This window comes from Haliotis cracherodii, unplaced genomic scaffold (genome assembly GCF_022045235.1).
Source record: "Haliotis cracherodii isolate W230 unplaced genomic scaffold, xgHalCrac1.p SCAF_8, whole genome shotgun sequence".
Classification (NCBI taxonomy): Eukaryota; Metazoa; Mollusca; class Gastropoda; order Lepetellida; family Haliotidae; genus Haliotis; species Haliotis cracherodii.
Window position 1 is genome coordinate 50,997,429 of NW_027266341.1, and position 16,828 is coordinate 51,014,256.

Consider the following 16,828-nt stretch of genomic DNA (forward strand, 5'->3'; position numbering starts at 1 on the left):
TGTGCCGTTGTCCGTTAACGATGTCGTCCCGTTCTCCTGCCACGATGTTGTGCCGTTGTCCGTTAACGATGTCGTCCCGTTCTCCTGCCACGATGTCGTCCCGTTGTCCGTTAACGATGTCGTCCCGTTCTCCTGCCACGATGTTGTGCCGTTGTCCGTTAACGGTGTCGTCCCGTTCTCCCGCCACGATGTCGTTCTGTTGACCTGTCACCATGTCGTCCTTTTGTTCGTTCACGATGTCGTTCTGATGTCCTGTTGTTATGTCGCAATGTTTTCTTGCCACGATGTCGTCCCGTTGTCCGTTAACGATGTCGTCCCGTTCTCCTGCCACGATGTCGTCCCGTTTTCCTGCCACGATGTTGTGCCGTTGTCCGTTAACGATGTCGTCCCGTTCTCCTGCCACGATGCCGTTCTGTTGTCCTGTCACCATGTCGTCCTTTTGTTCGTTCACGATGTCGTTCTGATGTCCTGTTGTTATGTCGCAATGTTTTCCTGCCACGATGTTGTGCCGTTGTCCGTTAACGACGTCGTCCCGTTCTCCCGCCACGATGCCGTTCTGTTGTCCTGTCACCATGTCGTCCTTTTGTTCGTTCACGATGTCGTTCTGATGTCCTGTTGTTATGTCGCCATGTTCTCCTGCCACGATGTTGTGCTGTTGTCCGTCCACTGTTGTCATCTTGTCCCGTTGCAATCATCATCATCATCATCATCATCATCATCATCATCGTCGTCGTCGTCGTCGTTGTCGTCGTCATCGTCATCATCATCATCATCATCATGAGAATATCATCACAATGCGAGACTTCATCGTTAAGTTCATTTACCGACACTACGCCATGCCCACAGTCAATACACTTAATTAGTACGTAATTATCACCATCATTACCATCATGTCAGTATCTCAAATTACCAATTACCATCATGTCAGTATCTCAATTTACCAATTACCATCATGGCTGCATCTTTCCGTGTCCATCGTCCTTATGTCAATATAGTTTTATTATCACGCCCTTCTATACGGCATGATCCATATCATTCTCGCATAATTCCGCCTGTCCAGTATATCTTTGCCCGTATGCCAACATGCCTATATTTCAGCCAAGAATACGCAACAAGCAATGTACTCTAGCAGAGAGATAAACAACATAAATACTACCTATAGCTGTAAGAAGGATGAGGATGAGTAAGTCAATGGAGCATTTAACCACCTCAACCTGCATTTGTACGCGACAAACGCTGTACCATTCCATTCGACAAATGATACCTTACATTAACTGCCTGGAATTATAGCATTTACGCAAATCACTGGCTCTCGTTACGCGTACGACAATCGTGGTTTCCCAGTCACAGACAAGACAATGTTTTAGTGCCAGCATACTAGTGACCAACATTACAATACATATTCAATTTGTTTCTGGAGCAATTTCCATAAAGGGACGCGGTTTTCACAAAACTGATCCGTCAAACGAAACAGTAAACGCTACAACATGTAGAACCAGTGTAGAATTAGTGCCGTCAAACACGACGGCATGTAGAGCAATGAGGTCTGTAAACACGACGGTATGAATACCGACGTATGTAAACACGACGGCACGTGGAACAATGACGTATGTTAACACGGCGACATGTAGAACAATGACATATGTAAACAGGACGACATGTAGCACAATGACGTATGTAAACACGGCGACATGTAGAACAATGACATATGTAAACACGGCGACATGTAGTACAATGACGTATGTAAACACGACGGCATGTAGATCAATGACGTCTGTAAACACGGCGACATGTAGATCAATGACGTCTGTAAACACGACGACATGTAGTACAATGACGTATGTAAACACGACGACATGTAGAACAATGGCGTTTGTAAACACGATGGCACGTGAAACAATGACGTTTGTAAACACGACGGCATGTGGAACAATGACGTATGTAAACGCGGCGACATGTAGAAAAATGCCGTCTGTAAACACGAAGACATGTAGAACAATGACGGCATGTAGAACCAATGACGTATGTAAACACGACGACATGTAGAACAATGGCATTTGTAAACACGACGCCACGTGGAACAATGACGTTTGTAAACACGACGCCACGTGGAACAATGACGTTTGTAAAAATGACGGCACGTGGAACAATGACGTATGTAAACACGGCGACATGTAGAACAATGACGCCTGTAAACACGACGGTATGTAGAACAATGGCGTTTGTAAACACGACGCAACGTGGAACAATGACGTTTGTAAACACGACGCCACGTGGAACAATGACGTTTGTAAACACGACGCCACGTGGAACAATGACGTATGTAAACACTGCGACATGTAGAACAATGACGCCTGTAAACACGACGGTATGTAGCACAATGACGTATGTAAACACGACGGCATGTAGCACAATGACGTATGTAAACACGACGGCATGTAGCACAATGAATTATGTAAACACGACGGCATGTAGCACAATGACGTATGTAAACACGACAGCATGTAGCACAATGACGTATGTAAACACGACGGCATGTAGCACAATGACGTATGTAAACACGGGCAAGAGCGGATACATATGGAGATACACGTGCTAGAAAAAGCAATTAATCCGCGAAGAAACATATACTTCGGGGAGTCGTGTTTATATTTTTGAAAACATCAGATTTGTAAGTAATCCTTTTACATCATGTACACCCGACAAACTATAAGACGTCCAAAGTTATAATTGTACCCTTCAAGAGGCTGGGGGTACGCGCACCTGCACCACTATCACATAGGAGCTTCCGAGTATGTCACATCTAAGGATGTCTGGAGCCAACAATAAAGTATGTCACATCTAAGGATGTCTGGAGCCTACAGTAGATTGTCACATCTAAGGATGTCTGGAGCCAACAATAGAGTATGTCACATATAAGAATGTCTGAAGCCTACAGTAGATTGTCACATCTAAGGATGTCTGGAGCCAACAATAGAGTATGTCACATATAAGAATGTCTGGAGCCTACAGTATATTGTCACATCTAAGGATGTCCTAAGGCCGAGTATGTCACATTTAAGGATGTCTGGAGCCTACAGTAGAGTATGTCACATATAAGAATGTTTGGAGCCTACAGTAAAGCATGTCACACATAAGGATGTCTGGGGCCAACAATGGAGTATGTCACATATAAGGGTCCCTGGAGCCTGCAGCCGAGTATGTCACATATAAGAATATCTGGAGCCTAAGGCCGAGTATGTCACATATAAGAATATCTGGAGCCTAAGGCCGAGTATGTCACATATAAGAATATCTGGAGCCTAAGGCCGAGGATGTCACATATAAGAATATCTGGAGCCTAAGGCCGAGTATATCACATATAAGAATGTCTGGAGCCAACAATGGAGTATGTCACATATAAGGGTCTCTGGAGCCTGCAGCCGAGTATGTCACATATAAGAATATCTGGAGCCTAAGGCCGAGTATGTCACATATATGAATGCCTGGGGCCTACATCTGAGTATGTCACATATAAGAATGTCTGGAGCCAACAATGGAGTATGTCACCTATAAGGATGTCTGGAGCCTAAGGCCGAGTATGTCACGTTTAAGGATGTCTGGAGCCTACAGTAGAGTATGTCACATTTTGGAATGTCTGGAGCCTACAGCCGGGTATGTCACATATAAGAATGTCTGTAGCCTACATCTGAGTATGTCACATTGTGGAATGTCTGGAGCCTACATCTGAGTATGTCACATTTTGGAATGTCTGGAGCCTACATCTGAGTATGTCACATTTTGGAATGTCTGGAGCCTACATCTGAGTATGTCACATTTTGGAATGTCTGGAGCCTCCATGTCGTGTGTCGTTTGCCCTACTGAGCAGTACCCATGCACTTACAGACAACATCCATCACTGTAAATTTAATTGTCTACGTTGAAACGTTACAATTGCAGCTTCGGGTGATTTGTTTTCCTGTGGTAAATGATACATCATTGTTTGGTGTGAAGACATTGCCAGACAGAAAAACATGGACTTGTGACTTGGCGATCAGTCAGCCGTGCGCCCTATAGCAAGATTGCTGGTATCTGCTGGCAATGTCGGGATCACTCAACAACGTTAAACAATACCTCCACATGCTGATTGTAAGGAATTCCAGAATTCCAGACATTGATAAAAAGCTACATTTATCGTTTCTATGGTCTCGAATAATGAGGCACACTTACAAGCGAGATTACTTTAAGCCGTACTTTAAATTGTTCTTGAGAGACGTTCTTTCAACAGAAGTGCATGGTGTCAGGTTGGGCTTTCCTTGAAAGAGATCGCTTGGGGTGTTGTTTTTATTAAATTCGTCTTTTCGAATACGCCAGATCGATTGCTTTAATCTTATTATATCTACAGACGGTTGGGTTTCTAGATGTATTTGGCTACACTATGGAGAACTTCGAGTTTAGCCTTCAGATGGGGTCGTCGGGTTTGAAAACACAAATACATCACAAAAGCAGTGGGATGGTCCTTCTGATCTTGATAACAAATTGAAAACACATCTGTGGACATAATTTCTCATTTCTGATGATGGGTACTTTGTCTTAAAGGCAGTTCAATATTTCCTACGCCGTCGTTCGAATGGGATTTACTCACTGTAATGGGATATTACACATGAGCTTCAATATTATGCCCCCTTTATGTTCCCCATGACAAAATAATCCGTTTTCTCGAGGAATATAAACTTTATATTAAATTAAAGCTCGTGTAATATCATTGTTATTAACGAAGAAACATTTTAAGAGGAATCAACAGAAATGGAAAGTTTTAGTACTCCCCATAAAGCGACCGTGGGAAAGGTCAAGGTTACAACGTCCGTTGACCTAATCACTCCAATCAGTGTGGCGCTGCGCTGTAACAACATAGTTCCTACTTCACAATTACACCATTAGTTTAAAAGACATTAGCACAGTTCTGACAATATCAAAGCCATTACTTGTTTGAAAATAGACAAATCCAATTTGGCAGTATCATTTAATCGTACTTATTTGGCCCATTTTCGACCTATGAATTAGTTTCCTGTCTGTAAAGACTTGTTAACTGATAACTGTTTTCACTTGAGTCGGCAAGTAGAAGAAGAGCTTTAGCTTTGAGCTTGTGAGGTTACTGAGTGTACGTTTGTAATGGCGAAATCATGAGAATCTGTTGATCAGAACTAGAGATCAACGAGCACATGCAGGGGCACTTTCGAGTTATTCGTCTATCTTAAAGTATGTTATGGTTGATGTATAATTTCTCAATAATTTGCATAACAACTATAGTTGCGTCCGTTTAACTTGTAAAAATGCACGCTCAGAATGGCCAGTGAATTCCTTGCTCAGAAGGGGCGGTCGGGTAGCCTGGTGGTTGAATCGTTCGCTCGTCACGCCGAAGACCCGGGTTCGATTCCATGTCGGGTACAATGTGTGAAGCCCATTTCTGGTGTCCCCCACCGTGATATTGCTGGAATATTGCTAAAAGCGGCGTAAAACCATACCCACTTACTTCTTGCTCAGCATCAACCGCAACAACAAAAAGGTGACATCATCATTACTGCATAGAGAAGAATCCAAACAGTTGGAGACGAACAACATCTCCAGAAAACGTTTTTGTTGCTATGATCGATATGTTAAATGATCGGATATTTGACTCGTTACACAATTTCTGCTTAAAACTGAATTTGACGTTACACATTCTGATTTAGGGGGTATCAAATCTACATTTGACATCGCTCTAAATTTAAAAACAAAGCTGGAATATTCCTTACAACTTTAATGAAAACTATTTCGTGTCAGAACAAACTGACTGACAACTAGCATTTCTGGGTTTTTTTAAACATTATTATTTTTAAAACAATACTAGATAGAGTTTTTTGGTATGTCTTTGAGTGAGTGAGTGAGTGTGTTGGGTTTAACGCCGCTTTTAACAGTATTACGTGTCGGCTTAATATGGGAGGAAAGCCCGAAGTGATGCAGGTCTCAGACGTTTACCACTTCGGTTAAACCCACGAGCAAGGGCATGGTGCTGACAAACCTAGAAACATAATTGGGGCGAATCGGTAATCGAACCCACAATCATAGGTTTCTGGCGCGCCCAAGGGACGCAACTCTGCACATCACCTGATGAAGGAATAAGCATATACACCGAAATGTTGTGTTCCTCATAATAAAGATGTTGATATCCATAAATTCTCTCGCTTAAGTGTAACTGGGTCAAGGACTCATGTTAAAAAAACAAGTTTCTGCAAAACGCTCTTAAACCGTCCCTTCAAACAATTTTAGTCATACCATTGGATTTATTTTGATAAATCTAAAATTTGAAGTGTCAAAGAGATAATGCTACTGCCAGATATATGAACTCTGTAAAGATTTTCAGGACTGGTTTTTCAGCTGGTTTACGACTTACGACTTCTACGCTTAACTTGTAATGGAGTGTAATAATGTATTTATAGTTACGCTTGTCTATTATACTAATGTCATGTTTTCCCTACACGTGCCCGCTCGCCTATGGTGCAAACACAGAAATAGACAGTACACCATCAAACCAGGACGAACCCATTCTTGTCTATTTTAAAATGTTTTCGTTATTAAAAGGGGACTGTTCGCCATGGTCTGAGGCCCACGTCTGGTTTACATCCACGCACTGAGATTAGTTCCATGTGGGTAATTTGGCTGTGGTACTGCCAAAGAATTATTACCAGAGCGGAACTGGGCTCTGAACCCACACTCATAGGAGTCTGTTATCTCTAAGGGGCGCAACTCCGCACAGACAGGACAATGACAGTTATTATAGATTACTACATGTTCTTTCCACATCCAACATCATAGAGTTGAACTGATCACGGATATCACCGCTCATTGATCAGGTGCTTAAGAAAACGTTCTGTAGATAAAAAAGGTTCCAATGTGCATTCTGTCCATTGTCGGAGATGACGTTGCCGGGCGGTCCAGAGCACCGCAGTCCGCGGTGCAAAGTTGTGTCCTTAAGCGTGCCAGAATCCTATGTCCGTGGTTCGAATCTCAGATTCTACATGGCCCTGTTTCTGGGTTTGTCAGGACCGTACCCGCGCGTTTGGGATCCAACAAACCTTTTAGACATCTATGACCTGTATAACTTCGGGCTTAGCTTCGACATGGAATTGACACCTTGTGGTGTAACTGCAATACTCTTCGCGGCGGTGTATAAGCTCACTCACTCAACTAATCACTCACTCATTCACTCAGCCACTCAACCACTTACTCACACAACCACTCACTCACTCACTCACTCAACCAGTCAACCACGCACTCACTCACTAGACCATGCAACCACACACTCAACCATACATTCAACCACACACTCAACCACACACTCAACCACACAATCACTCACGCACTCACTCACTCACTCAATCACTCAATCACTCACGCACTCACTCACTCACTCACTCACTCACGCACTCAACAAGCCAGCCACTCACTCACAATCAGGTAGTACGATCAGAATAATGGAAAGATGAAAGAATGAATGATTCAACGAGGAAGGGAAAGTACTCGGTCAAAACTCGGGAATAACAATCAGCAAATCATATGTGTAGAATATCAGATAGATCATATACCCATATGTCCCACCCCTCATGTCATCATGAATACAATTCCGACCAAATCAGAACAGCGTTCATTGTAATGTGCCCTGCAAAACCAAATCAGTCAGTTTGAGGACAAATCCACGCGTTTGGGGAGCCAAATTACACCTCGACCCACAGATCTGTAAACTGATCACCCCGAAATGATAACCTATTATGATCACCTATAGGCATTGTAACCGTAACAAACCATTCTGGTCACCCAGTCCCAAATTACTTCTCAAATTACTAGGGTCATATTTTTCTCTGAAAACCCAATGAGGGTTCCTCGTCCATGAACACAAACCCCATATATTTTAAAAACCATTCACGACCCCTCAATCAAGTTATCACGCATTCTTTTGTTTCAAAATATTGTTTCCTAATTGTCAAGCTACCGATCTCCCTTCAAGTTGTCTTGTTCATCCCTTAACCAGGGACGACAGCCTCCGTGGTCTAGTGGTAGAGCGTCCGCCCAGAGAGCGGAAGGTTCGGGGTTCGAACCCCGGCCGCGCCATACCAAAGGACGTTAAAAGATGGTACTTGTTGTTACCCTGTCTGGCGCTCGGCATTAAGGGACTAAAACAAGGACTGGTCTGCTCGGAGTCAGTATACTGTGTCTGAGTGGGGTATTCATGTATGGTATCTCAGTGGGCTAGCACTATAAATCGGCATCAGTCCGGACTAGTACAAGCAGCCACACACACACACACACGTACATGCACGTCGCTATATAAGTGCAATAATCTTGGACGCGACGTTAAACCCCATTTCACCTCACCTAAACCAGGGACAATATCATCCCGTCTCTCAGTTCCGTTCCGCCGGAGAGCTATAGCTGTTTAATACCGTGTCTTACAACGTCAACATGTCCCACCATTCCAATCAATTCCCATTGGTAAAGTAAATAGGCTTCATCCTCACAAAATGATGGACATTTTATGTCTTAACTACACAATAAGGCCTTTGCATCATAATGGACGACAACGGATTTGAAAATTAGCTTCCACATTTAGCGCTGAAGGCGTTTTTATGTCCGTCAGAACACAAATATTCCATCCACAGCGCTCCAGCACGGAGTGAATAGACTGTGGGTATGTGTGTCTCTTTATAGCATTAACTTTAAATTAGGGTGTAGTATGAATGGAGGCAGCGCGTGGAGCAAGATGCCTTTTCCTCGTGCAGACGTAAACCAACACGGGGCTTTCAACGCAGGTGTCGTTTTTTGTCTCACCGAAAGCTGGAATTGCTATCTTAACTGATTCTTTTGTGACGTACATGACCCGTACAAAAAACTAAGACTGTTGAATGGAAATGTAGTTATAAGTTTAAAATTTTACCTATAACATTGGCACGTTATTGCGTTGCAACGAGGACTCACTATTTATATATTAATCTGTTGGTGCCAGTAGTGGATGGGAGCTGTAGTGTTTAAGAATAATTGTGTAAGGCGAATTTATTGCTAGTCAAAGACTAGTTATGTATCAATGATAGTGTGATAAAGCTTATTAATGTATGAGAGCAAAACAGTACAATACTTTTATTGTATAATAGACCAGTACACGCCTAGAAACTGTATCATGTATTAATAAACGACTTGTCCAAGACTCGTACTATATGAATAAAGGACTTGTACAAGACTAGTAATGTATGAAAAAAAGACTTGAACTAGCCTAGTAACATATTAATGATAAACTAGTGGCACGAATATTAATGTGATATAGTAGACTTGTACAGTGCTAACACACGTCAGCAATGCATGAATAGTAGACAAGAACCATCTTGACGCTCAAATTTGAGTCTCTTTGAGATCTTATCTATAGGTACACATTACCAGCAATGCGGTCGACCTCCGTAGTCTTGTGGATAGAGCGTCTGCCCGGAGAGCGGAAGGTCATGGTTCGATCCCTGGCCCCGTCATACCAAAGACATCCAAATAGGTACTTTTTGTTACCCTGCCTGGCGCTCGGCATTAAGGGGCTAAAACAAGGACTGATCGGCTCGGAGTCAGTATACTGTATCTGAGTGTGGTATTCATGTGCGACATGGTATCTCAGTGGGATAGCACTATAAAACCATCAGAAGTCCGGAAACGTACAGGCAGCCACGAACGCACTTGCACGTCACTATATAAGTGCCAGAACCTTGAACACGACATTAAACCCCATCTCAACTCACCTCATGAAAAATAGCCTAGCTCAGTCGGGTCGTCAGCGGACGTGGATTAAGTAATGACTTCTTGCCCAGGTCAAATGTGGTGCTATACATAACAGACGAGTATTGAGTTGACGCGTGTGTACTCGACTCATTATTAGTGATGACATATATTTATGATCTTAATCGCCCATAGTATGAACATCAGAACTGTACCTACATAATGAAAATGTACGCCAAATGATTAGAGATACATTGGTGTTATATATACACACACGTAGACCTGTAACAGTGTATACTACACACACACGTGAACCTGTAACTGTTTATACTGTACACGTTTGTACCTGTAACAGTTTATACTACACACACGTGAACCTGTAACAGTTTATACTATACACACACGTGAACCTGTAACTGTTTATACAACACACACACGTGAACCTGTAACAGTTTATACTACACACACGTGAACCTGTAACAGTTTATACTACACACACACGTGAACCTGTAACAATTTATACTACACACACGTGAACCTGTAACAGTTTATACTACACACACACGTGAACCTGTAACTGTTTATACTACACACACACGTGAACCTGTAACAGTTTATACTACACACACACGTGAACCTGTAACTGTTTATACTACACACACACGTGAACCTGTAACTGTTTACACTGCACACACACGTGAACCTGTAACTGTTTATACTACACACACGTGAACCTGTAACAGTTTATACTACACACACACGTGAACCTGTAACAGTTTATACTACACACACACGTGAACCTGTAACAGTTTATACTACACACACTCGTGAACCTGTAACTGTTTATACTACACACACACGTGAACCTGTAACTGTTTATACTGTACACGTTTGTACCTGTAACAGTTTATACTACACACACGTGAACCTGTAACAGTTTATACTACACACACGCTTCAAACTGTAACAGTTTATACTACACACACCCTTCAAACTGTAAGAGTTTATACTACACACACGCTTGTACCTGTAACAGTTTATACTACACACACGTGAACCTGTAACAGTTTAAACTACACACACACGTGAACCTGTAACAGTTTATACTACACACACGCTTGTACCTGTAACAGTTTATACTACACACACACGTGAACCTGTAACAGTTTATACTACACACACACACGTGAACCTGTAACAGTTTATACTACACACACCCTTAAAACTGTAACAGTTTATACTTCACACACGCTTGTACTTGTAGCAGTTTATACTTCACACACGCTTGTACTTGTAGCAGTTTATACTTCACCGCGCCTCAAACTGTAACAGTTTATACTACACACACGCTTGTACTTGTAGCAGTTTATACTACACACACGTGAACCTGTAACAGTTTAAACTACACACACACGTGAACCTGTAACAGTTTATACTACACACACACACGTGAACCTGTAACAGTTTATACTACACACACACTTCAATTTGTAACAGTTTATACTACACACACGCTTCAAACTGTAACAGTTTATACTATACACACACTTCAATTTGTAACAGTTTATACTACACACACCCTTCAAACTGTAACAGTTTATACTACACACACACTTCAATTTGTAACAGTTTATACTACACACACCCTTCAAACTGTAACAGTTTATACTACACACACACTTCAATTTGTAACAGTTTATACTACACACACGCTTCAAACTGTAACAGTTTATACTATACACACCCTTCAAACTGTAACAGTTTATACTTCACACACCCTTCAAACTGTAACAGTTTATACTTCACACACGCTTGTACTTGTAGCAGTTTATACTTCACACACACTTCAAACTGTAACAGTTTATACTTCACACACGCTTGTACTTGTAGCAGTTTATACTTCACACACCCTTCAAACTGTAGCAGTTTATACTACACACACACTTCAATTCGTAACAGTTTATACTACACACGCGCCTCAAACTGTAACAGTTTATACTACACACAAGCTTGTACTTGTAGCGGTTTATACTACACACGCGCTTCAAACTGTAACAGTTTATACTACACACACATAAGCACACACGTCCAAACAAATAAATTAATAATGACATGTTGAGTGACATTGGGACAAAATTACACAATGGATTATCCGCTTTTTAAATACAGGTATCCTGAATGATCGACTTCTTAAAAGCAGATATACAACTGCTACAGTTGTATATAGTTGCCGCAGTTGTATACAAGACGATGATTATGCAGACATCTTGTCATCAATTCTGAACATGCGCCACAGTAATCAGAACCTTAACGTTTACAGTCTGTCATAATACGCTCACGACCGATAATATAAATCAAATCATTTTGAGTAAATGAGGAGCGGCGTAAAGTGAGCGTTATGTTCGGCAGACTAAATAAGAGATGAACATCGTGGTTGAGCAACCTCCTCCTACAACACATCAGCCTCCAGGAACTATGTGGCAGTGGCCAGTGTTGCTGACCAGTGATCCCGACCAGTAGGTACTGATTGTAAGCAGACCATCAATATTTAGACTACCAGATGACTGACTTCACCACTTCGCAACAACTCCGATATACACAGACAAGATCCCACCTGGGAGCTTCGTTGAAGGAAGGATGTTATCTCTTCATCGCATGTGTTTTATCTCCGCGGATTGTTCTAACTGGGACGAATGACTTGCCAGACCTTGCGTACCGGAGGGCCTGAGCAGGTCTCGTAGACCTTGCCTTAACACTTTGAAGCCTAAATGGAGGTATCTGTTATCTAGTGCTGTGGCAAACAAATGCATCCGTTGTACGCTAGCCTTCATGTGGTCCGGATTAGCGTGGTTGAACTGGGTTAAACGACGCTTTTAACAGTATTTCAGTTCTATTACGACATTCCAGCTTAATGTGATAGGAAAGTCAAATGTGGAGTAGGTCGTAGATGTTTAACAGTTGGTGAAGCCCATGAGCGAGGATGGCGGCCCATTAGAAATGTATTTGAACAGTATGGTTTGTGTGAGAGGATACTGTCTGTTTTCGTTTAATAACTGGAGCATGTGGTTAACGCCTGCGCGCGTGTAGTACGCTGTACGTTTCTGGACTTACGTATGTCCTACTGAAGTTATTGATAAAGCCGTGCGCTCGACCTACACTATATCCTTGGGTTGAGACTATAAACATGGTAATAAGATGCTAGAATGACAGGTACACGAATTTGTCCACAGTTCGGTTTCAATGGTATATTGAACAACACACATATGAGTTTACTCATATTAGCTGCACTACGATCGTGGTTGTATTCTGATTATATCTTGGTATTGATATATTCTGAATCCTTCTAAATATTGCTATATAAACGTCTCACGTATGTGTGTTAAACTGTCTGTCTAGTATTGTCACTGCGCAGTGATATGTTATACAATATACCTGGGATGGCATTTGTATGACGGCATGTTATAAATAGGTATTATACGTGCACGTGTGTTCCACTTCATCTATTGTTAGGAATGTCACATACACGTGTGTTCCACTTCATCTATTGTTAGGAATGTCACATACACGTGTGTTCCACTTCATCTATTGTTAGGAATGTCACATACACGTGTGTTCCACTTCATCTATTGTTAGGAATGTCACATACACGTGTGTTCCACTACATCTATTGTTAGGAATGACACATACACGTGTGTTCCACTTTATCTATTGTTAGGAATGTCACATACACGTGTGTTCCACTTTATCTATTGTTAGGAATGTCACATACACGTGTGTTCCACTTCATCTATTGTTAGGAATGTCACATACACGTGTGTTCCACTTCATCTATTGTTAGGAATGTCACATACACGTGTGTTCCACTTCATCTATTGTTAGGAATGTCACATACACGTGTGTTCCACTACATCTATTGTTAGGAATGACACATACACGTGTGTTCCACTTTATCTATTGTTAGGAATGTCACATACACGTGTGTTCCACTTCATCTATTGTTAGGAATGTCACATACACGTGTGTTCCACTTCATCTATTGTTAGGAATGTCACATACACGTGTGTTCCACTTCATCTATTGTTAGGAATGTCACATACAAGTGTGTTCAACGTCATCTATGGCGTTAAAATGACACAAGCACGTGTGTTCATCTATAATATTGGAAAGGCATATACACGTGTGTTCTATTTTATCTATGACACTAAAGTGATACATGCACGTGTTTTACTTCGTCTGTGAGTGAGTGAGTATGGTTTTACGCCGCTTTTAGCAATATTCCAGCAATATCACGGCGGGGGACACCAGAAATGGGCTTCACACATTGTACCCATGTCGGGAATCGAACCCGGGTCTTCGGCGTGACGAGCGAACGCTTTAACCACTAGGCTACCCGACCGCCCATTTCGTCTATGATATTGTAATGACACATGCACGTGTTTTACTTCATCTATGATATTGGAATGACACATGCACGTGTTTTATTTTATCTTTGCTATTGGAATGACACATGCACTTGTTTTACTTCATCGTTGCTATTGGAATGACACATGCACGTGTTTTACTTCATCGTTGCTATTGGAATGACACATGCACGTGTTTTACTTCATCTATGCTATTGGAATAACACATGCACGTGTTTTATTTCATCTATGAAATTAGAATGACACATGCACGCGTTTTACTTCATCTATGATAGTTGAATGACATGTGCACGTGTGTATTGGAATGACACATGAACGTGTGTACTACTTCATCTATGACTTGGAATGACACATGTACGTGTCTTACTTCAGCTATGATATTGGAATGACACATGCACGTGTGTACTACTTCATCTATGACTTGGAATGACACATGCACGTGTTTTACTTCATCTATGATAGTTGAATGACACATGCACGTGTTTTACTCCATCTATGACTTGGAATGACACATGCACGTGTTTTACTTCATGTTGTTTTACGCTGCAGTAAGTAATATACCAGTATATTACGGATGCCTTTAATAAAAATCGAGTCTTGGCCAGACAAACCACTGGTTGATATCATGAACATCAAACGATGTGGAGGTACGATGACACACAATCAACCAAGTAACCTAGCATGACCGCTATAAGTGATAGACCTAGGCCTATTCATGACCGAGTATGTTTGTCACAAGCAGTACGTATCAGTCGTAAAGAAGTTGGTCGGTAACACCTAACATCAGACCTCTGTATGCGTTTTATAAAGTTTTAAATAGAACAGTTTTCTCCTTGAGTAAACACAGTTACTGTGAAAATGTCTAATCTTGTAATCATAACTTTTTTTGTGTAAATGATTGAAAATGCAACCTTAGAGGATGAAATTTACCGTTACGATGATTATACGACAAGCATTTCCGTACTATCGGGGCACACTTTCAACGCCTCTGAATAACAGACTTCAATATTGAAACGTATTACTTTCGTTATGCAATAGATAATAAAGTAGCACGATGTCAACATGCAGTGAATTTTAATACTCACTTTTTTCTCTCCGTTACAAGCTTGGCCAAAATCGTTGAAGTAAATGCCTTCGTTAATGATCCAATGCAAAATTTGGTGTCATCCTTGGCATGAATATTCTTCTCCGGGTCGGCCTTTCCAAACGATCTCTTCATCAACACTTTCCCATCTTGCACGAGCGTTACCGACGCGGCGGGTACATTTCTACAATGGAGGACCTTCTTCACAACTTCCTCAAACTCGGACAACTTTCTCTCCGAGAGACATTCACACTGAGAAAGCAGGACGACCAGACACACGTGCACAAGTAACAAGTGTTGCACCCACGATCGTCTGCTTCTGCCCATGTCGTCGGCTGCTACAGCTGATAGCAGACGACACTCTCGCGGGCTTTTTGTCCGTCCGCTTACCTGGCCGTGCGACGGATGAGCTACTTCCAATCACCGCGCGAGAAGCGTCAGTCCCGCGCACACGATTCAACGAAGGATGCCTATCCCAAGGACATTGACTTGGAATGACCACACGTATTTCATCGGTTCACCATTCTGTCTAATCAATGCACTGTTTTCATGCCAGCGCAACAGACCTCTCCAATTTTCTCGCACCTGAGTCAAATCACCTCCCCCAATCGATTCAATCCCGAGCCTCTTCTCTGTATCCCCGTCTCCGTCAGTAGGCCTGAGTTGACTACCCTCGCGTGCTGATCAATGCTACGGGTAAATGCGATCTGGACTCTACACCACGGAAGAAAACAATGCATTTGTGGTGAATATAAAAGCCTGTGGGATATGTCTGTCTCTGAGGGAGTTTACAGTTCATTCAGCCTCGACTACAGTCAATACTTGTCTGTCGTTGGCAACGCTTCTAATATATCTATCTCCGAGCCGCTCAGACGCTTCCTGTATACGCTCGCTATCGTCGGCTTCACTACCAGCCTTGCACCTCCGACATAAGGGACGTTTGGCTGAAGTCGCCTCCGGCAGACATGCATCGCGCGACACCAGGATCTGGAGGAGGCCTGGCAACTGCATGTGGAGGTACACACAACACAACCAGAACACTTCACAACACTATATTTCAATCAACTCTCTATCAGAGACTTAACTGCACTGTCCCATAAAATAATCCATACATCTCCATAGCGAGTGAATGAACGTCAGGAGGTTGACATAAATGCGTAATCAACGTCGTCTGTTTCCGCCAAAAAACACAAAGAAGCACAGAGGTTGGAAGGTTCCACGACGACATAAGCGTGGAATCAGCTGACTGGGAGACCCACCCATACTACACCCGTGAAGGCAAAGCGCTGTGCGCCTCCGTGTCCATACCGTTCGCCATATAGGACACAAATCAATATTCGCACTTCACATCCCTACACACGTCAACTGGGAGATCTCATGGTCCACGAAGCCTCAGTTTGGAGTGACATATCGCATCCACTAGCTTCATTCAAGGCAAGGTCATTAAGCCATGTAGTTCAATCGCATGGAGCTGACTCTGCCCTGTTCCGATAACCTGTCAAGATGGTAAACTTACGCACGATACGTTGTAATGATGTGTCAGATCATTTATTGCTTT

The 16,828-nt window shown here is 42.3% G+C and overlaps 1 protein-coding gene across 1 annotated transcript in view; it reads right to left on the bottom strand.

Moving 5' to 3' along the window:
- LOC139450338 (uncharacterized) overlaps positions 1 to 16,599 on the bottom strand; it is a 57,534-nt gene extending 40,935 nt beyond the window's left edge. Inside the window, exon 1 of the mRNA XM_071232016.1 lies at positions 15,272 to 16,599. Within this exon, the coding sequence (XP_071088117.1) occupies positions 15,272 to 15,597 (326 nt within the window). The 5' untranslated portion in view covers positions 15,598 to 16,599. The remainder of the gene's footprint in view (positions 1 to 15,271) is intronic.
- Positions 16,600 to 16,828: the final 229 nt, after the last annotated feature.